This window comes from Galeopterus variegatus, unplaced genomic scaffold (assembly GCF_000696425.1).
Source record: "Galeopterus variegatus unplaced genomic scaffold, G_variegatus-3.0.2 Scaffold13581, whole genome shotgun sequence".
NCBI classification, from domain to species: Eukaryota; Metazoa; Chordata; class Mammalia; order Dermoptera; family Cynocephalidae; genus Galeopterus; species Galeopterus variegatus.
This window is the reverse complement of record NW_007739692.1, coordinates 1-24,174: the sequence shown is the minus strand read 5'-3', so window position 1 is coordinate 24,174 and position 24,174 is coordinate 1. Positions and strand designations below refer to the sequence as shown.

At 48.3% G+C, this 24,174-nt stretch overlaps 1 protein-coding gene across 1 annotated transcript in view; it reads right to left on the bottom strand.

The window, feature by feature from the left end:
• The window catches only part of LOC103581644 (talin-2-like), a gene marked incomplete at both ends in the record, with an annotated part of 26,207 nt that extends 3,604 nt beyond the window's left edge, over positions 1-22,603 (bottom strand). The window contains 8 exons of the mRNA XM_008563422.1: positions 1,053-1,238; positions 3,432-3,548; positions 3,759-3,884; positions 8,297-8,480; positions 9,401-9,567; positions 12,769-12,915; positions 19,906-20,025; positions 22,502-22,603. Coding sequence (XP_008561644.1) covers positions 1,053-1,238; positions 3,432-3,548; positions 3,759-3,884; positions 8,297-8,480; positions 9,401-9,567; positions 12,769-12,915; positions 19,906-20,025; positions 22,502-22,603 — 1,149 coding nt within the window. The remainder of the gene's footprint in view (positions 1-1,052; positions 1,239-3,431; positions 3,549-3,758; positions 3,885-8,296; positions 8,481-9,400; positions 9,568-12,768; positions 12,916-19,905; positions 20,026-22,501) is intronic.
• Between the last annotated feature and the right edge of the window lie 1,571 nt (positions 22,604-24,174).

The window sequence follows — 24,174 nt, the reverse complement described above, 5'->3', positions numbered from 1 at the left end:
AAAGTCACCCTCTCTCCCTACCCTCGACTTTTCGACAGACCCCCACTCCCTACCCTTCATCAGACCCAGGAGTCCCACACACGTGGTGTGTCCCCACGGCCAGCCCCTCCCCCACATTCCTTTGGCCCTACTGCCTCCCCCTCCCTTTCTGCAGTTACCTCCAAATCGTCCTACCCCTTCTAAAGAGCCCCCAAAAGCCTTCAGAGCTGGGCCTTGGGCAGCAACCCCAACAGAACCACTTCACCACAGAGAATGGCTCTCCCCCAGATCCAGGCTGTCACAGCTGGGTTTCAACTTCCACGGTTAATCCCTACCCTTGCTCACCATGGGCCACTCAGTGACCAATCAGTCAGTGTCTGAGTCCTTAGGGCAAGGCTGTCCCCAGAAGGGTGAAGGTCTGGGGTGGGGGTGCTCAGCGGGACATAGGGCGATGGGGAGCTCTTATGGTTCACTTTCTTAATAGACAAAACACAAAGGTCACATGGCTCAGGTCCACAGCTCCCTCACCAAGCATGGGCTCAGGGCAGCTGCTCTAGTTATCTATCCAAGGGTCCAGAAGACTTCCTTGGAGACATCCAGCACAGAGAGCAGAAAGGCAGTCCCCCAAGTTCTGCCATATGCCTTGAGCTCGCCTTGTCTCTTAGTGATGGCAACAGCTCTCCTAATGCAGAATGGCTGCCCACGGAGGCGGGAAGGGTGCAGGCAGAAGACAGGACCTGCTTCCACCTGGAGGGCCCAGGACCAAGTGCTGCAGCCCCTGCTGACTGCTCTCAGAGCGGCCTCCACTCCTTGGTAAGAAGGCTTCCTGCCTATCAGGGAGGACCACGTCAGCAGGGCCGACTCCATCCCCTCAAACAAAAAACCACCTTAGAAAGCCTTTCCCGCAGGCAGATACATGTGCCACCCTCAGCGGGCACTTCTATTACCAAGCTTAAGGTACAGATCTGCTCCCCTCTACATGTTCCAGCCCCTCCCCTTTGCCAGACTCCACCAAACAACTCTTTCTGGATGGAAAACTATCTGTCCATCCAAAACAACGCCACGGCCTCTACCTTGCAAGCCGTCAGCATATCCGACACGGCTTTCCGGCTCAGGTTGGCTGTAGCAATCACATCTTCCTGCCTGCACGAGTTCCCAGCTGCCACGGCTTTGGCTGTTGCCATAGTGATGCCCTTGGTCATCCTTATCGATTCTTCAGGTGATGATGTCTTTTCAGGTACCTCTTTTGACTGGAACACCTGGAAGTCACAAACAGAAGAGGTGAACAAAATCAGGAAGGAAACAACAAAAATGGTTTTTCTTTTCCAACCAGGCTGTAGCTCAGTGTCTGAAAACCCAGCCAGCAACTGGAAGAAACTGTCAAATAGCAGGAAATTAGAAATTTAATTTGAGAACAGTAATACCGTTCTTGCGTTCAAGATTCTAGCAGACAAACCTCTCACACCTACACTTGGCATTCACAGGGACAACATGGTGAGGGAGACATAGCTATAGTGTCAACCCATTCACCTGCAGACACTGACACCCAATATCTGTGCTCTATCCATTCTAAAGAAGGCTGATTGTGGCTTCCTAGTCCTCTCCCCCCTCCCTGCTGGGGCTTCAGCAGTTTCCAGAAATTCTGTGGTCCTGGTTCTGGTTTTGGGGCATGACTGACCTGGAGCACCACTCTGGACTCACCTCTCTTTCCTTCAGGGGGTGTAAAGTTGGGGGAAGTGAAACATCAGTTCCTTCTATTCTTAGCCTGTCTTACACATATAACTGCATAATTGTGCAGAGGTGTTCATGTCGAGTGTGCCATGGTGACACCATGAATTATTTAGCCACACACACATACTTTTAGAGAAGTAGAAATAAATTAACCATGGTAAGCCAATATCCTATTTTAAAGCTCCACCTGTCAGTCAAGTCAGCCATTTCTGCTTCAAGTCCATATGCCTTGTCTCTAGAACATGAGTGACTGGTGCCTTGGCTGTGTGCTGAATGTACATCTGTCCCTGCACAAGAGGACACCCATCCATGGGGGGCTGCCCTGTCTTCAGCCCTAGGCTGAAGCCTTTCCTAAGGCAGAAGGGAGGACCTGGCCAGTACCCCACCACATGCCAACCAAAGTCAAACATCAGTAGCTCCCAAAAGATGCCATTAAGCAGCCCAGGACCCAAAATGCTAGTTCCACCTGTGAATGCTACAGAGGAACGAAGGACACACGTACAGAGTCCTCCATGCTAACATGGTCCTCATGGCACACGCTCCATGGAAACACAATCTGGGTGAACTCTAAATCTCACTTGGTATCTCACACAGAATAACCATGTGTCTATCATTTCCCAGGACAGCTCCAAATTTCAAATCTTCTCTTCCGTTGCTAGTATTAGGTCACCTACACCTGTCAGAACGCTTGTCCAGACTTTTGCTGGGAAACGCCCAGCCCACGCAGCCAGGCGTGTGCCAGGCAGTAGTGCTTTCAGGCACTACCAGCTTTTAAGTTGCTCCTGTATTTTTTAGTTTCTCCTTTTAAGTATGAACTAAGCACATCAACCAAGGTTGGATTCATTAAAGACAGGACAAGAGAACTGAAGACTCCGTCACCAAAGCCCATTGAATTGCTCATTTCTGGTGCTGACCCTCAGGTTGCCATCACAGTGACCCTCTATAGGTGCAGAACAACTGGTGGCAAAGGAAGGTCCCCCTGCTGCCCCCCCCCCACCCAAAAGTTGAATCTGTGATCAGATTTTCTATTAAAAAGAAAGCTAAGTTTGCAACCATTCATTTTTGGCATATTTCTATTCATAGGGATTAAGATGAATCAATCCACAGCTGTCACAGGATCACAAGAACAGCAGATAACATCTGTACCACAGTAACACCAGGATGTCCTCGCACTACAGTGCTGGAACAAGGCAGACAAGAACAGGGTCAGTTTCTCTAAGACTGGACGTCTCAAACAGAAGGAGCTGGACTTTAGAGGAAAGTGTCTCAGATAACGGCATCCAGGCTTTTTTCCAACAGCAAACCTCAGACTTAAAGTTCCACACGTGTGCAGCAGTGTGAGCTGTTGCCAACAGCAACGTAAATCAAGAGAGGCTCCACACCATACACGTGATTTAAACTCTAGGTGACTGCAAACAGCCATACTGACTTTTCCTTTGCCAGGAATCTTCTGTGATGCTTTGGTGTCATGCTGCAATTTTAGTAGAATTAAACCTGAATAGTCCGAAGTGATACATTTCAATTAATTCCTTAATTACAATTACAAAGTGCCAAATTTGTTACATGGGGTCTAACTTATACATAGCTACTGGCAGGCAGGTGAATGGGTCTCCTCAGCTCAGGTGTTCTAGGTAAAACCTCTGTATGCTAAGAGTCTCAGAGAAGCCCGTGTTGGGGGCTGCTGGACACTGGTGCCCAAGGCAGGCGTGCTGGCTCCTTACCGTGAGCTCCTGTTTTATATACTCGATCGTGGCCTCAAGTGCCCTTGTGCCCCGGGTGGCCTCATCCTCCACGGCCTTCACAGTCTTGAGGAGGGAGGTGACATTGGTCACCATCACCTGCACAGGAAGAGAAAAAACAGAGAGTGCACCCTCTGAGGTTCAGTCCCCACTCCTTTTAGTGTGGGATCAAATGCCATGAGCAAAGGCACCTGTCTTTCCTTTAAGTGAGAAAGGAGCTCAGGTGCGTATTGTCCACACATTCCCATATGTGCATCTCCCACCCCAGCACTCCCTGCATGCTTGTCCCCAGCTGCAGTGCCACTCTACCTTGGCAGCCCCCTTGAGCTGGTACATGGAGGGGTCATCAGCCGGTTTGCTGGCAGCTCCCTTGGTAGCACCAATGAGATCGGAAAGGGCCTTGGCCACGTCTTTGATGGCGTTGATCAACACCACCTGAAAGAGAGCACAGAGCTCAGGTGAGCAGGTGCTAAGCAGTTACCTGTTGCCTTCATCAAGGACACACAGCCCAACAGCAAGCTGGGGCATTGGGGACAAAAAAAGGCAGATCTCTCTCCATCAACAGCTCCTAAGCCTACAGCACAACAGAATCACCTGGGAAGCCACCAATAGAGATTCTAATGCAAGAGTTCCGACTCTGAAAACCCCCTGGGGGCCGAGAATGGAGAACTCAGGTCCGAACATACAGCATGTTTAAAACCTCCCAGCTAGCAACTGTCCACAGGGACAGGATGAAGGCAACTAAGCAGACACCTGACAGGCAATACCACTCATTCCCGACCTGGTGCCCCAAAACATGGAGAACAAAATCCCAACCTCACAGCCAGCCTGCAAGGCCTCCACGGGAGCCCTGTCTGTCTCTCCAGCTGTTTGGTAGGATCCTCTGCCTCCATCAACATGCTCCAGGCACACAGGTCTTCCTTACCCAGTGGTCAGGACCTTTGCTTTTACTGTCCTCTCTAATGGAGACCCAGCTCTTTTCACCACTCAGATCTCAGCTCAAATGTCACGTCCTCAGAGCCCTTCCCCGACCATCCCAGCTCCTGGCCCAGCCCCATGAAGACTGAGACATGGTCAGATTGCCCTGTTTTACTTACAGCACTGATCAGTATGTGGAATTACTTTATTGTTTATTCACTTATACATCATCTGATGCTCCCCGAACTTGGAAGCAAGCTACAGGAGGCTGGGCCTGGACTTCTGTTTTCTGCTCTGTTTCACTCTCAGAACAGGGCCTGGCACATGGCAGGCACTCAGAAAACATTGGTGGAACGAACGAAGACACAGGTGTGTACCCACATAACCCTGGACACAATACATTATCTGTGTTCACTTTTCTAATTTAATAGAGACCACAGACCACCTTTTCGGTGTGCTGGATTTGGAATCAGAAGTACCAGCCATAGGCAGGAAGCATATGATACTGGTCACCGCATCAAGTCTTCTCAGTCCAGCAGCTACACTAACAACTTTTACTTCTATAATAACAATAACTTCCTTTCTTAAGGGCAGTGGTCCAGGTGCTGAGCCACGAATTCTGCACGCATTATCCATTTAATCCTCACCACCTCCTTTCACATGGGAACTATGATCCTCATGGCCACAATCTCAGAGCCTGGGAGTGGCAGAGCTGGGATTTGGACTCTGGTCAGTGTGTTCCTAAGGGCCACATCTTAACGTCTATATGACATAATGCTCTATAGCTCTGGCTCCTCATCTGCAAGTGGAATCACCAGCACTAGCCCCACCTGCTTCACTGAATTGCTGTGAGGATAAGCTGGGATAACAGACATGAAGACATATTAGAGATTCTGGAGTCACAGATGGCCAGAAGCACAGCAATATTGTCATGTCCCAGCCTGTGCCCCCTTCCACCCCCTCGTTTCTATACTGTGCCTTCTCATCACAGGGCACAGGGAGCCTCTGCCACACCACTTCCTAGATCACAGCGGGGAGGGAGGGCCAGCGAGAGGAGACGGGCACAGCAAGCAAAGGTCTGCGGCCAACATCCACAACATCCAGAACACGTCCCATCCCTGGTCACCTGACAAGTGACCAACTGGTGGGGACATTTTTCCAATGGGACTTTTTTTTAATTCATGAGATCTCAGAAGTTGGCACTTCAGGATATTTAGACCATTTGAGAGTTCAGATTCTACAGCAACAGCAAACAACCAACCTGATTAAAAAATGGGCAAAGGACCTGAATAGACGTTTCTCCAAAGACAACATACAAATGGCCAACAGGTATGTGAAAAGATACTCAAAGTCACTAATCATCAGAGAAATGCAAATCAAAACCACAATGAGCTACCACCATTATCAAAAAAGCAAAAGACAATAAGTGTTGGTGAGGATGTGGAGAAACTGGAACCTTGCACCCTACTGTTGGGAATGCAAAATGGCAGAGCCTCCAAACAGTATGTATTCTCCTGAAAAAATGAAAAATAGAACTACCATATGATCCAGCAATCCCACCTGTGAGTATTTATTCAAAAGAACTGAAATCAGGATCTCCACGAGACATTAGCACGCCCACGTTCATAGCAGCATTATTCACAGTAGCTAAGATGTGGAAACCATCTCAATGTCCATCAGTGGATGAATAAAGAAAATGTGGTGAACACATACTGTGGAATATTATTCAGCCTTAAAAAAGAAGGAAATCCTGCACTTAGCAACAACATGGATGAACCTTGAGGACATTATGCTGAGTGAAATAATCTGGTCACAGAAGGAAACTAACGCACGATTCCTCTTATAGGAGGTATCTAAAGTAGTCAAGCTCGTAGAAGCAGAGCAGATGGTGGTTGCCTGAGATAAGGGATAGAGAGAAATGAGGAGTTCCTCATCGATGAGCATGAAGTTTCACTTAGAAAAGATGAGTAACTTCTCCAGATCTGCTGTACAACATTGTGCCTACAGCTAACAATACTATACCGCACATTTAAAAATCTGTTAAGAAGGCGATATCACCTTGAGTGTTCTTACCACAATAAAATAAAAGACGTGGGAGGAAGAGGTTGAATGAAAAAGGCGGCAAATGCTGACAGTCACTGAAGCTGAGTGGTGGGTACACACAGCAGTTTGCTTTATGATTTTGGTTACTTTTCTGCACGATAAAAATTATGACAATAAAAATGTTTAGAAGGGAAACAAAAAGATTCTATAGCAATTCAATACATTTCTCCGTTAAAAGATTTAAATCCTCCCCAGCTGGTGCACTTCTCCTGAAGTTGAGTCAGACTAGGAGAGCGTGCGCCTGCTGCATGGTTCCAACTCCAAAGACGCATTTTCAAGCTTTTCCTTCCTCCACGGGGGTGGAAACACTACGCAGGCAGGGATTTCTGTGAATGCTAAGAATTCCAAAAGGCAGCCAATCTGAACTCTGATGTTATCAGAAAGAAATCCAGCAGGCGGGACAGAATGGCAACGTACAGGACATTTCTTCTCAGAGCTCTGCTCCGCTGGAGGGCGTCAGGAAGGGAAGGGTCAGCCCACGTGGGAACAAAGCTGGTGGCCTCACGTTCACCAGCGCAGCCACTGTTGTCCACCTGGGTGCTGAACGGCAGGGATTTCTATCCAGTTTTGTCCCAATAGACTAGTCTTCTGAGTATGGTTTAAGCAGTGAAAACTGAACTAGCCATGTGATGGTGCTGGGAGTAGGACAGAGAGAGCTAGCTTCTGCACTCTGGCAACAGGTAGTATCTATCCATTGATACCCCTGGTCGGTTGTTAGTTCAGCAACAGCTGAACACATATTTGTTGGGTATCCACTGTGGGCCAGGAACTGTGTTGGATGGGCAGGTTTCAGGGATTAATAAACTGCAGTTACTATCCTCGAGGAGCTTATGGTCTGGGGGATGGGGGGCCAAGAAACAGGAGGTAATTTCAGTGAAGTTGCTAAATCTGAAGCAGGGGTCCCAGAAGCACGTGGCCCTTCCCTTTCCTTTCAGCGCTTCTCTCCCCTACTCTAGAGCCAAACTTCTCGAGTGGGTTGTCTGCACCTGCTGAATTCATTTCTTCACCTTCATCTGGCTGCTGCCCCAACACTCCACATGAGCAGCTGGGGTCAGCAACGCCCTGCAGGGCACTAGGGCCAACAGGCAGTTCCCAGACTTTCATCTTTGTCTCTCGGCCAGCTCTGATGGGCTGAAACGCCCTTTCCTCTCAACATCACGCCCCTGGTGCTCCTCCAACCAGCTGCTGGGCTTCCCAATCTCCCTAGGCATTCTCTCCCTAACAGGGTCCTAAGTGCTGGATTCCCCAGGGCTCTGCCCTGAACCCCATTCTTCCCTCACTCCCTGCTTTCCCCTCCTGTGGTTGCCATCACTATCTCTACAGCAACAGTCCCCGCATCCACATCTCTGCACCTGAGCAGGCTCATGCCACTCACTGGTTCTACCTGCCTGTCTGTCTGGCACTTCCAGTTAACACACCCACACTGAACTCACCTCCTCCCTGCCCAAGCCGACTCTCCCTCCAGGCAGCTCCACCTCAAGAGGTAAGTAGAGCTATTGTCCCCGTGCTGCTCCAGCCTGCGTGTGGAGCCATCCCCGACTCCCACCCTCCCTTGTCTCCCAGTGCCCACAGCATTCAGTCCTTCAGGCCTGGCCAAGTCCTTCTTTTAGATTCCTCTCAAATCTGTCACCCTGTCTTCATCCCTATGGCTACCACCACTATCACACTCGGATAACTGCTTCCTACCAATTCCCTAAATTGTGGATATACCTGCACATATACTGTTTATTTCAAAAGTTCCCATTTTGCCTTAGGCCTCTCCTGAGCCTGGTATATGATGTTTGTGGGCATCGGAGGAGGACACGTCCCCCAGGCCCCGCCTGTACCTGGGTCTCGGGGTCATCGGAGCCTAGGCTGGCTGCCCCCAGCTTGACCACCTCGGCGAGCTGGGTGATGGTGGCTGCGGAGGACTGAGCTGCCTGGGCCAGCTTGTCTGGAGTGGACGCAGCCCCTGACACAAGCAGTTTCGTGTCTTCCACCAAGGCCTTGGCTGTCTTCAGGATGTTCTCCCTGAGAAGCGGGGGAGAGCAGAGTGAGAGGGAGAGACACAGGGCAGAACTCGATCACTTGCGGTTAGGAAGAAAAGCAATCCTTCATAGGGGGCTTTCGTTAAAGGACTTTGAAGAAGACAGGCAGTGTGTTCCATCCCTTCTTATGGGGGCTCTCAATTTCCATGCATGCACAATTGGGGAGAGCAGAGCAAAATCAACCAGTACACACAGAGTCACTTGATACTAAAACATCAACGACAGATTCAGACCTGCCAGTTTGGCTCCCTTGCCCTAGCCCTGTGGTTAAATGAAATGTCAGCTTTTTTTTTTCTGCAGCTGCCGCTATCCCTTCAAATACTTTATAGTGAAGGTGAGCTGTGAGGAGTCATGGGGGGCCCTTGTACAGAGGCTGGGGGCTCTAGAAGGGACGACAGAGCACTGGGAATCTCCCTAGCGCAGGAAGAAAGGTGCTGGACATGGAGTGAGCATTCGGGGGTCTCCAACAGCAGCCTTCTGAGAGGGGCTAAAGAGCCAGTGTTCCCAGTGCGAGTCGGCAGACAGCAGGCTTTGAGCCCTGCTCCCTGGAACATGGGAAGAGCCAGACGTGCCTGCCCCTGCCACTCCCAGTCCTGCTGGGGCTGGGGAGCAGGCAGTGCACCAGCTCCCTGGCTTGGAAAGGGAAACATCACAAGCCCTCCTCTGCTGGAGCAGGCTGGATGTAGGGCCGTCAAAGGCAAAACTCAAACTGACTCCGTGTTTAGTTGGCCAAAGGGGCCTGTTTTGATTACGTGGTTCACTTCCCCCACTTGAGCATCTTGTTGAAATCAAAGCGTATAACCACCACCACTGGCTCCCAGGCAGCGTCTCTAAAGTTGATGAGGAGTTTCGGGGGCAGGCTGCCTGAAGCTCCCCCACCCCCCCGTCCAGGGGCCCCTGTACCTGTGGTCCGCGAAGGTCTCACTGTTCTCTGCGTTCAGTGTCCCTGCCGTCGCAAACATGATGGTGGTGTCCAGGTCGGCGATGATCCCAGACACGGCAGTGGCAGCTGTGATGCATGCCTGGGTCCCCTTGTTCCCAGCCTGGAGAGCCGAGAGCACCAAGGACACCTGTAGGCAGAAAGGGAACGTGAGAGGAGCCTGGAAACAGAGAAAGTGTGACCTAATAGTGTATTGACTGAAAACACTCAATTCCCTCTCCTGGGAGTTGATTCAGCTTAGGGATTAACAGCACATGTGTGCAGCCTGAACACCAGCTTTGCCATACAGTGGCCACATGACCTCGGGCAAGTTCCTCTAGCCGTCGAAGCCTTGATTTCCTCATCTCTAAAATGGGGCTATTGCTTCCTGCCTATCAGGGTTGCCAGGAAGATTAAGTAGGGAAAAACAGAGCATGTAAAGTGTCTAGCAAGGCATTTGGAACAGGACATGTTCAGGAAAGGGCAACTACTTCTACTTATTTAATCACTATTATGTTTCTGAAACCACAAAGAAGCATAAATGATTAGGCTCTTGTGAAAGGTGTGGCCATTTCCATCCTTTTTTTACTAGGTTTTCAGTAGGAACAGTCCACTGCTAACACTCATCACTCCTTCCCTTGGCTGCCTCATGGCTGGAAATTCTCCAGAGCAGATCTCAGAGGGGCTGAAGTCCAGAGATCTACATACGTAACCTCTCCATGCCTGGCACTTTTGCGAGCCCTATCAGCTACCACATGATAATTGCAGAGACCCAAGGGTCCAGCAAGTCAGCTAAGGGGTTCACTCCAGCACCTTCCGTGCCAGAAACCCTGTGCTGCCACCCCTCCCTCCCTCCGGTCCATTCTCACTGTTCCTAGAGACACTTTCTTACGACACAAATCCTGCTTACGATTCTCCCCGGCTTTGGAGAGGAGCTGAGCTTCCTTCCTAACCACATCAGCCAGCTCCTCACTTCCCCAAACACAGCCATCTTTTTACTCTGAGTCTGTGCTCTGCCTGAAATGTCCCCTCCCTCTCTTCCCCAGCCATCGACCTACTCATCCTGCAAGACACGGCTCAAAGTCCCCAGTGGGACGCCTCCCTACCTCTCTGCCTCCGGAGAGGCAGCTCTGCCTCCCAAGATTCTACAGCACATTGCTCCTACCCTCAGGATGGCCTGCTGTATTGCACACTAAAAACAGCATGTCAGGCTAGTGGCTGGTGGCTCCTTGTGTTAAGCTGTGTGCACAAACCATTCCTTGACTATGGCAGGGACATCATAGTATCAGTAAGGGACACATAGTTGGAGACTCTCCCCCCATGCTGCTCAGTCCTCAGCAGATGCCGTGGATGCAGCCTGGCAGGAGGGTGCATTTCCTGAGCACCCACCACACCCCAGGACTGGCCCACAAGGAACTGTTGCTCTTCCTCATTTGCCTGGCCTGCCTTTAAATGCCACTAGGTCCTCCAGGAAAAGATGAGTCAGACTGGCACAGAGCCGGCCTGGGAATGAGACATCCAGTTTCTGGAAAGAACTCTCAGAGGATAAGTGACAGAGTCCCACGGGGAGGTGGGGTGGTGCTGACAGTCTCAGCCAGGGTGAAAGAAAAAAGGGTCCAGAAACAGGTCCCCCCACTGTGGAAGGTATGCAAGTCAGCAGGCACTTACTGAGCATCTGCTAGTCACTAGGTGGCACATAAAGGTAGATGAGTCAAGCAGTTCACGGTTGGGGGGCTGACCATACACACACAACCAAGACACATAAGACACACACAAGACACACCAGGCAGAAATGAGATGGCAGGATATTAGAAGGGCAGGGACATGTAGCAAGAAACAGCTGAAAAGGCTAGTTGCTAAGAATGAGCCACCTCCCCATCTTTGGTCCTTTTCAGGTGCCCTAAATCAGAAGCCCTCTGCTGTGAGAAGTAGCAAGGCCAAGCCCAGCTCAGGAGACTGTGTTGCTTGGCCACGCTTGCAAACATGGACAGCTTGGACCCCTTCACCCTCCCCAGTGCTCCCCCTACAAGGTCTCCTATGGGGGAACTTGGCAAGAGTAACTTCAATAACAAGAAAGGGCTCTAGAAGGAGGGAAAATGCCTTCCTTGAGCTGAAAGATTTATTTCCTCACTCTGTGCAGCCTAGGGAGGCTTGACAGTCCTGCGGGCTGCAGGAGGCCAGACTGCAGCCTGGCCTCGTGAGGGGCCACAGACATAGCAGCCTCTGTGGCAGCAGCTTCCAGTTGAGGATTTCCCCGCCCACCCCTCAAGTCTTGTTGCCAGGTTTCTAAACAGCACAGGGCTCTATGTCCCAAGAACCAAAGTGAAAGGAGAGAGAAGATCCACCAAAGCACAGATGTTTCATCCTGTACTTTCAGCAGCCTGCAAAATAGCAGCCCTGAAAAATGATCCAGAGACATAAGCAAAGCAAACAAATTCATATACTGGGAGAGCATAAAACAGCTATTAGGAATGAAGGGACTTTTGGAGTGGAGCATTGTTCACCAGGGAAAACTTTCTGGGAGAAAAGCGTTTTAGAGGAAAACTTACAGAAAACAATAGCTCTTTTTACCAAATGTTTAACTATGTGTCTGGCACCATGCCAAGCACTTTTACACACATCACCACATTTAATCTCCACAATTCAGTAAGGTAGGAATTATATACTTTTATCCTCATTTTAAAGATGAGGAAATTGAGGCTTGGAAAGGTGAAATAACCTAGCTAAGACCTTAGAGGCTTGTTTGCTATGCTATGAGATTCTCTCTATAGTCAGCTTCCTTTAGAGTCAGAAAATCTAGTGCAAGCTCCTGCTCCTCCACCAAGACAGCACGCAACTGCCCGAAGTTGCCTAACCCTCCCCCGCTGCACTGGCTCCTCTGAGAAGAGGCTACGTGACAGGGACTTTAGGTCCTTCTGACTCAGCCCTTTGCACCCGGGTGCCTCCTAGAGAAGGAAGGGCAGAGAGCACACAGCATCAACAGGGGTTACAGGGAGGGGCTCCTGGCTGCTGATGGTGACTTTAGCACCAGGGCTGACTTTCATGGGACAGCCCCTTTCATGCTCTCAGGTCCTCAGGGCCTACAAATCACCCCCAGATCCTCGAGGAGTCCCATTCCTGGGGAGAACCTGGGTGGCAAGGGGAGATGACGAAGGGAGATGACGAGGAGGGGAGATGACGAGGAGGGGAGATGACGAGGAGGGGAGATGACGAGGAGGGGAGATGACGAGGAGACGCTGACTCGGCTGGATTACTTCTGGCTTAGCTTCCTGCTTTTGTCCCCAATCACGGCGTGACCCAAGAGACGGCACAGGATACCGTGGCTGTGTGTGACCCGAGGGCTACTCCTTACCTTCTCTGTGACGGCACGGGCGCACTCGATCAGCTCCCTCTTGGTGTAGCTGTCTGTGGGGCAGACCTGGAGGGCTCCTGCCTTCTGCACCAGGAAGATACAGCCATGACCCAGGTCCTGCACACGGGTGCGAATCTGGAATCCGATCTGCAGAGGCAAGTCCAGGATGGGGAAGAAGAAGCAGGATGGGCCCTGCCATGGAGGTCTTCCCTATGTGGAAAATTTCTCCTGCGTCCTATGGGAGCCTGGCTAGGAAAATTCCACTCCTATTAGGAGTCTGTGTTTGGTGAAGTATGGAATTTGGTTGATTTTACTTCCCTTTTTAGACTGTAAAATGCCCACAGTCTCCATTAAGCAAGCCTGTATCTCATCATCCTAACATAATATCTTCCTGATGTTTGCTACCTTTTCTGGTTTAGTTTATCTGAATCCTGAGCCACCCAATAATGTTAATTAGATGAACTCTGTGGGAGAATGTTGTTATTCATTCAACATGTATTTGTTGAGCCCCTACTGTGTGTCACGGCCTCTTCTAAGAAGGTCATGCATTTAATTTCATTTATTCCTCACAACAGCCCTAGGGGATAATTAGAAGTTAAAAATATATAGCTTTAGTATTAGGCATATTTTAAAGTATTCAGATTTCTGCAAAATTGATGTGTTTACTAACCAGAACGCCTCCTTCCTTGGCTGTAGGTGAGAATGACCATACTGAGCCCAGGTTTGAGGTTTCCTTAAAAAGGTACGTTTTAGAGCTTATGGCTCAGCAGGTGTGCATTCTTCTAACAACCCCTGGGTTGTGTGATTATAAAAAGTATTCTGCCTAGCAGAGGCCAAATAAGCTACACTATGGATAAGCTGCCAGCTGTCTCTTTTAAGGTGAAAAACCCCACCTCCTAGTTTTTATTCCTCTGGCTATGTTTCACATTAATTTTCATTTTGGTCTGATCAATACAACTGTCATAAGTAATCTACCCTCCAGCCCAGGTAAGCAACTAAAAACAAAACTTTAAGCATGAGTCAGTGAGTGTTATTTTCAAGAATCTATGATAGCTAGAAGCTGTGCCTTATCCTTCCAGCATCTATCAAGAATATTTACTAACAGATTTCAGGTACTGTGAATAAAATCTGGGAGACTTTGGCCACGTGGATCCTATCTTAATATCATCTTGTTAGAGTTTAAGGAAGAGTGACTTGGGGGGGCGGGGGTGGGGGGCTGCAAATGCTCTCTCTAGTATCACTGAAACACATACTGCTTTTGGAGAAAAGTGGTTCTTCCCTAACTCCTTAAGGCCCAAAGAAGCTTTAAATCCATTTAGTAGAAAATTCTCCTGATCCAGAAAGTTGAGCTTCTGCTCTTTTGGGGTGTCTTCTGTATTGTACAGGGGGTGCCACAGAGGCTTCACAATCAGGCAGGACTGTCTCGTTGACCATCTTCATGTAGAACACAACATGGCAGCTCTGCAGACAGGTCTGGACTAGTGTAGCAATAAGGCTGCCCCTGAGAGAAAAGACACTCTAATCCAGCCCACACAGCAATAATGCCATTTAAACATATCTGTCTGCTGGACATGTTTGTTGTTTAAAAACAAGGTCAAGCTGAAGCAGGGGGGATGCCCCATTAATGTTTTGAACCAGCTTGGCTTTTGAAACTTTCAAGATCCATACAGTTTAACGCTAAGTATTCAAGGGTCAGACTTAATCTAAAGGCAAGAGCTCTGAAGTCAGCGATGACCACAGATGTCTAAATGATAAAGTGCTGCTGGAAAAGTCAAATAAGGAGGAAATAGAAGAAGAAACATTTCTAGAATTCGAAATTAAAAAGACCTTGCCAGTTCAAACTCCCCATGTTACAGATGATGAAATTGAGGCCCAGAGAATGGATGTGATTTGCCCGAGGTCACATAGCCAGCCCCTGACAAAGCTAGATGAGAACCAAGGTCCTTAATCCTGAGCACAGTGCCCTATCCATCAGATCAGTATTTTTCTAACTTCTCTGATGCTTTACTTAGCGGCAGAACCCTTCCTCCCCACAAGTGAAATCTCTAGTGGAACCTCAACACATAAAATAGAGAGATGTAATGTGTTGTTAGCATGCTCTTCCTTATATGAGCTAAAATTTATATCCTGGAATCAAAAAGTCAACAGTGAGACTGAGTGAACCAAAGTTTTCAAGATGGGGTTTAAAGAAGGCCAGTGAACGGTCTCAGCCAACAAATTTCTATGTTTTACTTTGGTTGCACAGTGTTGAGGATATCCCATTCTGTGTGGAAATAAATTAAAAGGGAGCAGTATTCTTGCAGCTCTTGATCACTGCAGGCATGGCAGATGCAGCATCAGCCTGAGATCTGCACAAAATCACCTAGCGGCCTATGGCAAAGCACTAGTGGCCCCAACAGGTTACCGTCTGGCCTAGACCACACACAAATGATCTTCTCTGCTGACCACAGGGGGAAAGGTTGAGAGCAAGAGGGGAGCTGGGGCTGGTTTTCCTAACAACTTTAAAAATAGTTAAATTATGTTTAAAAAGTGAGACTTGAAGCAAATGTACAGAATCTCCAAAGCTCTTCTGCAGCTCAGGGTTCTGAAGAACGTGGCGTCAAACCATTGTGTTGGAAAAGAGCCAGGTGCTTGAACAGTGTTCACTGTGCACTCCTCCTGCCCCCTCATGGAGTCAAGCCTGAACTTTGTTTGCAGGATGCAGGGCACTGGGACAAGCAAATGCCTCTTAAATCACCCTGGGGTAGGAGAGAGGCAGGACATGCTCCTGGGCTGTCTCAAACCTGAAACCCGTGGAAGGCATGATCAGTGGTAGGATACATCCTCAGCAATACTCTTGTGCTCCTGTAGCCTCCTCAAAAGGCTTGCTACACACACCCCAATGCACTGCAGCTCAGCCCCTTTACTGGAGGTCACATGATGCGTATAGCAATGAGGCTTGTAAATGCAACAGTGGAGCTAGGCCAGTGCCATCATGAATGAAACTCCAGCTAGGAAGCTCCAAGATGTCCAGTAGCAGAAAGCAAAGGAGTGAGACTACATAGGGCAATAGTTGCAAAGGCCCTTGGAGTTCTGTCAACCCAGGTCTTTCTAGGTGCCTGAAGCACCCTTTGAGGCTTGGCCATACAAGCCTCTTATATACTCAGCTGCACAATCCTGTTTGAACAGCATGCAGGAGTGATGGAGTGCTATCAAGAACAAACTAAAATAGGCTCTACTCATGGGCTAGGAGGGCTGAATGTAATAGGAAAGATCTCTGGATCCCAGCCCTGCTCTCAGCCCAGGTGGGCAGCAGAAAGTACCAGAGGCCTTGCTTCCAGCTCTACCCTTCCCTGGCCGCCTGACTCTCTGGGTGAGCTCACTAACCTTGACGGGCCTTCGTTCTCTCCCCGGTGAAACTGGACAGAACCTGCTCTGCCCACTTCCTGGGGCTGATGGGATAACCAAATGAACAGGTCCGCATGAAGGCATCTCAAAAAGCCGGGAGTTCTGTATGAGTGTTTACTGTTGGGGAAAAAGGCAGACTGGTGCAGGAGAAAGCACAAGGGCTGAGATGCCCAACAAACCTGGGTTTGAATCCTGGCTTTTCCACATATTTACTTGTTAACTTCTTACTTATGTGCTTGAATCAATCACTTATTTCAGAGAAGAATTTACAGTGCTCCAACACTAACAACCGCAGTAGTGTGGTCCTGGGCAATTTGACTAAGCTCCCTGACCTTGGTTTGCTCATCTGTGAAATGGGGAAGAGCAAGTGATTCTTGTCTCACCTGCTGCATTTGTGAGGGTAAACAGGACAGCAGACGTGTACATGGATTGGTTAATAACTCTCTTATTATTATTTTCCAGGAGCACATGGGAGAAGTAGGGCACTTCAGTGGAAGAGGACACCGAGATCAACATAGTCTACTGGCAATTTCACAGAACATTTTGTACTACTGGAGGAACATCCTAGAATGGGAATACGTTAAGATGGTATTCAAACAGATAAGGGATTTAAAAGATAGATACTAAGCTTCTCAAAGCAACACTAAACTTCTCAGCAAATATGACCAGCTCACAGGGTGATCCCACTTACTACCAGTGTTTATTATAAAGGAATGTTGTTCAAAGACATAAAACTTGGGGTTTTAAATTGGCAACTTCAGTAAAGCGTTACTTGAGCCTCAAGAAAAACCCTCAATTCCCTTTTTATCCAAATAAAACAGAGAAAATCATCTCCTGGTTTTGTGCCTTGAGGGAAATAAAAAACCCAGCCTTTATGAAGTTTTGGGTCTGATTTTAATTGGAGGGGATCTAAGAAACACTGATCGTCTTTCCTCCTGCCTAAAATAAAACAAAGTGTACTGATATTTCTCAGGCCTTAAAAGCAATTACATCTGCAATCAGGTCAAATATAATTTTGTCTGGGATAGCTTGTCAGAGTTGAAAAGGCAGTAACAGAACTTACTGGACACACTTAGATGGAAAAAATGGAAGGAAATAATAAAACGTGTGAATAAGAGAAATGGGGCATTGCTTTCCCACTCCAGAAGTGTGTCTTGGGGTGGAAAGTTTCAGAGAATTCTAGAGCGAACATCCATCTCATGTGAGGGAAAGGGCTGTGGTTCTTGCCACAGGCGCTTGACAAATGCTCCTGCCAGCTTTTAAGACATCCAGTACTCCAAGTGGTTGTGGCAAATTTTCCTCAGAGACAAAGCTGTAGTCACTAAATCTTTTCCCCATGATTTACATTTAGAAGTCATGGCTCATAGGATCTCATTTTCTTCTTTTTTTTTTAAGAGGAAACTAATCATAAATTGTAAAGCTGCTGGAGGGTTTAAACTTCTCTGAAGACAGACGTTCTCACAGTGATGTTAATGAAGGTTTGAATTTTCCATGGAAAAATAAGCAGATAAGGCTCCTGTCTGATGTTTGAGAACAGAGCTATGACTTTTCCTATAGTTGTCACATTCTGGAAAAGACCAAAATGCTGACTCTGCACAGCAGACCCCAGGACTGTTGCAAAGGGAGCAGCTTCTTATTTGCCCTGGATATAAATATTTTCACATGCTGTGATGTGGGCCCTCTTGGGTACACAAATAATTCTATGATCTTGGAACAAAAAACTACATTGCTTCAGGGATCTCCTAACCTTCTCAGTTCCCCCCCAAATATCTGTCTGGCAAATGCACACAGAGAACTTTCCTTAGCAAGCCACTGGTAATTTTATATTCTCTCTGCCCCTTTTCACTCCAGGTCACACTTCTCTTGTGTCTGGAATGTAAAATACATCTCAAGATGTAACAGTAAAAAGGGAAAACCTTAATGAAAATGTCAGCTGCTACAAATACGGGGCCAATAACTAAAGTAACCTGTTGTTGTGCTTTTAGCAATACATTTTCTTTCCTGGCTGCTCTGACATTATTTTATATTTTGCCTCAATGGTCTGTGTTGCAACAAGAACATCTGCTTGTTTCACATATAGCTCATAAGAGCTCAGATGTGGAAAGGGCTTCACAGTGACTCAGGAAGGGTCAGCATTCAAACTAACCAAGGCAGATGGTGGTAGATTCCACCTTTAAAGGTTTCTGTGGACAGAGATCCAAACCTCCCTTGCAATCTCAGTCTCTGTTTTGAATCCCCCTCATAGTCAAATACGTCTTCCTCTTATCCAACCAAACTTTCCCTTAGCGTAACATAAATTTCCTTATACTTGTTTAAGAAATTCAACATTATATGCTAATCAAATGAGTCATGAGTCTAGATCTTACTAAAATAGGGAGTCTATTTTTTTTTGACAGGCCTGTGTAAAGAATCAACCAAATCCTGATGAGGGTCTCATAACTGTTTTTCCTTGGTAGTGACTTAACAGACTCATTACAAATAGATTATTCATGCTGCAACCTAAATAATCATTCTGAAATCTCAAAACAGACACTGTTAGAAACTTAATCCCATGCTATATATATATGTATGCAAGTACATATATATGATGCTCTAGTTACATGCATTGTTACAACACACATTAGAAAGTGATTTTGTCTGGGGTCTTCATTTCTGTAAGTATTTCTGGGAGTCTTTGTTAAGACATTCCTTAAACCTGACTCCCAGGAGAAATAGCAGCACCGAGTAACAAGGGGACAGTGACTGTCACTGCAAGAAGAGAAGACCAGTCACCACCTCCTGCCTTAACAGCCCAGTTCATTTAAGAATGTCATGAACAGGGTTTGTGCTCGATAAATGGCTTGCTGAGCTTCACAGAATGCAGTTACCTTCATCTTCCCAGTGTTTCTGCAATCTGTTCCTTTATTTTTTTCAGATTGACCTTTCTTTCTCTAAGGAGCCGTGCAGCTCCTCAGGACCCAGCCCTTGTGTGTCGACACTGATAAAGGTGCCACCAGGCTCGCTGGAGCTCCGCCGTCCTGTGTGCTTCCAGTGGCCCCCTCCCCTCCTCAGAGGTACCAGAGATGGGAGTTCTTAGAAAGTGGCCTTTGGGGCCACACTTCTGCCATTGTAATTCTCTAATGGGTGCAGGCACTCTGAGGCCACTAACAAAAGCTAGTTTAGGGAGGGCAGGTAGGTAATGAAGAGGGGTCCACAGGAGGTATGGGGGCAAGGATCTGGGCCAGTTCTTATGAAGTCACCAAGAGTGTTTGGGCAAGACTTTGTTTCACGAAGGCAGCCTACAAAGCCCTTTCTGAAGAGAGGGGCAGCTAAACTCCATACTTGGTTATTCTAACACTTCTTTGAGCCTTTGGAAAACATAAAACTAATTGAAGGAGATGTGCTTGCTGGGAGTAGGAAGTGGGAAGAGAAAATGGCAGCCCCAGGCTCGGGGCTGTTACGGGACGCAGTAGGTAATGAACTGCGGGATGGGGGACTTGGTAGGACATTGTAAACAGAGTCCCTCTGTCTGAAAACCCACTCCCCAGACAGCTCAGCTCATGGCCAGTCTGCCCTAGAAAGGGCAGTGAGCCCTGAGCACAGCCCAGGGCTATGGGGTCTGGACCTGCAGTTGCCAGCACAGTAGTGGGAACTAAACCTGGTCTGGCTACTGGGCTGGGCTCTTCTGGAGTAGAGCTAAACTACGGAGAGACCCCCAGGACTGGGCAACAATGTGTTTGCTTCTTAAAACAGGGGCTTAAGGTGGCAGACCTCCTCTGGTTCCGCCGTGGCTGCCGCCATCTGGCCCTGGAGAGCCAGGTGCCCATAGTCACTGGTCATTTGTGAAGCCAGTCCTCCCAGCTCCTCCGGGTTAGTAACCGACTTAGTCATCTGGAAAAAGAAGACAAGCAAGACACACACACACACACAGAGAAAAGCATGAGAACCCTGTGTTAATACCACTGGAAGCCAAAGGGTTTCATTCACTTTTAAGCTCCTGACGGGGTGAAGGCCAGGACCAGCACTTGGGGCTGGACGCAGGTGAGGACAGTTCAAGCGGAGCCCATGCTGCAATGCACACAACAGGCCAGAGCCCAGGCAGACCCCACAGGGCCCCTCTCAAGCCAACAGAGCCTGGCCAGGCCGGATGGGCACATGCTCAGTGTTCAGGCCGTGTAGCGTGGAACCGGGCCTTCAGGGTCCACTCTCTGGCAGGTGACTGTGGCAGCCTCCAGCCAGCCCTGCTCTGTGGGGTCACCAGAGGAATTCCACTAAGAAACCACCAGGGGCACAAGTCCTGTGCACTGCACACCCCTGCACATTGGCTTCTGCAGCGAGATCTGGTCTCTGGGTACCCAGAAGCCGTTCCCATCGCGTGAGAGAGGGTGTGAGGACAGGGCTGGTAAGGAAATCATGAGTGAGAAGTGATGGATAAGCCAATGTTTGTGGGGAAGAAACTCAGAGAACACAGCTTTGTAGTAAATTGGTGCCAAAGAATGACAAGGTTTCAGCAAACAAATTTAGTTAAGAGTATACTGTACCCAAATGGTCAAGTGCTACCTTATCAAGATATTCAGTATTTTCCCGTGTTCCACATATCTCAATTTACCTTCCCTGCCTAACATGCCAGTTTGTAGTTTTTCCTCTTCTCTGGACAAAAATGCCTCTTAATTGTCACAACAGCAGTTTTCACCTGCACCCAGAAAGCCATCCTTGTCCCTCTCCAAGGGGCTTCCTCCTGCCCTCCTCTTCTCTCACTCTGGATAATGATACTATTTCTATGTGGCCTTTCAAGACCTCGCTTTTAAAGAGCTTTTACAAAAACTCTTTTAAGTGACTCCATATCCACTGAGGTGGGATGGGCATGTCCACACCGTCTAAGGCAAGTTTACAAGGAAATGTCACAGGCTGCAGGCCGAGGTGTGGACTCCAAGAACACTGAACCCACCAGAGTGAGGTGGTACCATGAGCTGCTCCATTTGCCCATCAACAGGAGCACAAGGGTTCAGGGGGCGACTAAGGAGGTGAAGTGGGCCTCTCTCTGATTCCAGGTACCAGGCCAGCTATCTCAGGAGCAGCCATGCATGGAAGGATGGCCTCCTTAAGACCATGGACACCAAGTGTCACGACAGGTCAGCCCAGAACCTGGCACAGGAGCTATTCCGGCAACACCACGAGGCCACCCAAAAATGTTTTCACCCCTTGCTGCACCGTGCTCCCTGCTCATCAGGAATTGGCATGGCAGAGACACTGGATTGGACCTATGATCTGTCCCCTGAGCCCCCTGAGAAGGATGAGCTTGGGCTTGACTCCAGCTTTTCACAGGACACTGAGAGGGGTACTGTTCCCACCTCCTCTCTGGCCTGAATTCTTTTAAACAACAAGCCTGACACAATCACAGAGTCTCCAAGAGTGTGCGGCAGCAGCTAGGAAAGCCTTTGTGGCCCAAGCTCAGCCTCTAGTGGACACACAGTTACATGACAAAACCATTCAGAGAGGCTCCTGGGTCTGATGGGACAGAAACCCCACAGTGGCTCATTCTGGTCCCTCCAGCTAGGAAGGCCAGTTGGTTCCTCAAGTCAGGCTTATGTGGCAAGTATCAAAGAGGCATCTTCCCAAATTTTATCCCGTGGCATCTGAGCCTTCAAAAGTTGAGGAAATTTTTCTATGTACTCCTATTAATTCTTTGAGGACACCATTTATCATCTTTTATATAACTTTAACATATGAAGATAGCATTTGTTGTCCTCAGTGCCATTTATATCTAAGGATCCATATGATATAGTTCTGGTTGTATTACATTTTAGAAAAAAGATTACTTTCAAAAGTTACATGCTTTCTGCTGTCAGGAAAACATTTTTACATAACCGTGCTATTTTGTTTTGCCTGAAAGACCAGCAATGCCTATTATTCAAGCACTACCATTTTGATTCCATCAGACAATCTCATTTCTGTTGTTTTATTCCCAAAATCTTTTCTTTTACTGTAATTTTAATCTATAGCAGTATCTCAAGTCCTTTGAGAGGTGAATAGGATTTTTTCTCCTTTTTCCTTAACTCTAACTTCCTTTTCATTTCCTCTGTTCTCCCATTTTTCCTTCTTCCTTGGCTCCCCCTGTCCTCAAGCCCAAGTCTCAGTCATCTGTTATTCCCTCTTGCAGCTTTTCAGGAGGTGAGAACTGCAGCAGACTGGGGCTCCTAGACCACAGGCAGCCAGAGAGACCACAGAGAAAGGGCAGCAGCTAGAGCCCAGGAGGAACTAGACATAGCCTCGCCTGCCCCTTCAACACAGATCCCGATTTGAAGACTCACGGGTGGCAGTGGGTAAAAAGGCAATTGAAGGTGAGTAGGGCGGCTCTTTTTCTTACCATTTCTTGAGCTGTTACCGCAATGGCTTTGGAGTATTTAACCACTGTCGTCTGATAGTCGACAAATGTTCCCTTAGGTTCTGGAGGAGTGCCTTCGTCCAGCTACAGGAGAGGGAAAAACCCAAAAGTCACAACAAGCCTTTGACGTGTGGACAGTAGTTATGAGAATTAAGAACTCTGGAAAGGCCCTCAGAGATTGGCCCCAAGTCAACAGAATTCCCCACCTCCTGTGAAAAGTTCTTCAACAGAGGCACACATAAGGCTCTTGGGGTACACAGGCAAGGACAGGCCCCCAGCTTTGTCCGAGAGGAGCGGGGAGCATGCCGGAGGAATGGTGTTTCAGCTACGTCTCAGCAGGTGAGAAGTCTGCCACCCAGGTGAGGAAGGTGACCCAAGAAAAGGGGATGGCATTCAAGCACACGGGGGTGGGAGTGAGCCTGACATTTCTAGGAAATAGAAAGTGGCAGAAGATGAGGTGGGGGAGGAGGCAGGTTCTACACCACGAAGGGCTTCCCTAGGAATGGCATCGTCTGTAGATATCTACGCCCTGGAACCCTACTTATAATCCAAGTCGGGAGTAGAAGGAATCGGAAGCACTAGGAATAATGTGTTGCTCACCTCATCGTCTGTAGATATCTACGCCCTGGAACCCTACTTATAATCCAAGTCGGGAGTAGAAGGAATCGGAAGCACTAGGAATGTGTTGCTCACCTGACTCTAAGTGACAGGAACTGAGAGAAGGGCAAGGTCACTGTGGGGTATCATCTGTAGATATCTACGCCCTGGAACTCTACTTATAATCCAAGTCGGGAGTAGAAGGAATCGGAAGCACTAGGAATAATGTGTTGCTCACCTGACTCTAAGTGACAGGAACTGAGAGAAGGGCAAGGTCACTGTGGGGTGGAAGGGCTGGAAAAAGTGGAACAGTGGCTGCGTCTCTTCAAGGGATGGGGACGTGTTGGTTTAGAAGACTTGTACTGTGACCTGGTTCCAGGGCTTGTGAATGGACCTCAGGCTGGTCACTTACACTCAGAGTCTCAGATCCTTCACTGGTAACTCCCTGGCATCACCTGGTTGCAGTAAAAATCAACTGAGACTACACCTGGTCAAGAGCTACAGAAAGCAAGAAGAGATGATGACCATGATAATGAGGATGATGATAATGTTAATGATGATTAGCATGGAGAGAAAGGCACCTGCCTTAACCATCATCATTATTGTTACTGTCACCACTGGTTGCTGAATGATGTTCCAGGTGAGGAGACAAGGTGAACACGAATGAATACAGGCACAGCGAGCACAGTAAAGTTGGCCTGACCTGAACGGTAGGGGACAGGAATGAGGCTGGAACTGTTTTATGGAGAACCTTGGAGTCATGAAGAAAAGGGTGGCACTGAGGGTAGTCAATGACCTATTTGAGAAGATCTCCCTGGTAGCTCTGTGCTAGTTTGGAGTCTAGGAAGAGACGGGGGCCAAGAGGTCAATAAGAAAAATGTTGGATGGCGTCTTCAGGAAGAGCTACATGTCGTAAGCAGTCGTAAGCCACACAGGGAGAGGAGCGCAGCCCTGCAGCTGGTGCCTGATGTGGTTGCACAGCCCTGCTTGGTATTCTCAACAAACTATCAACACAAACTCCAGGCTGGACATTTTAGCTTGATCAGGCAGAGATACTC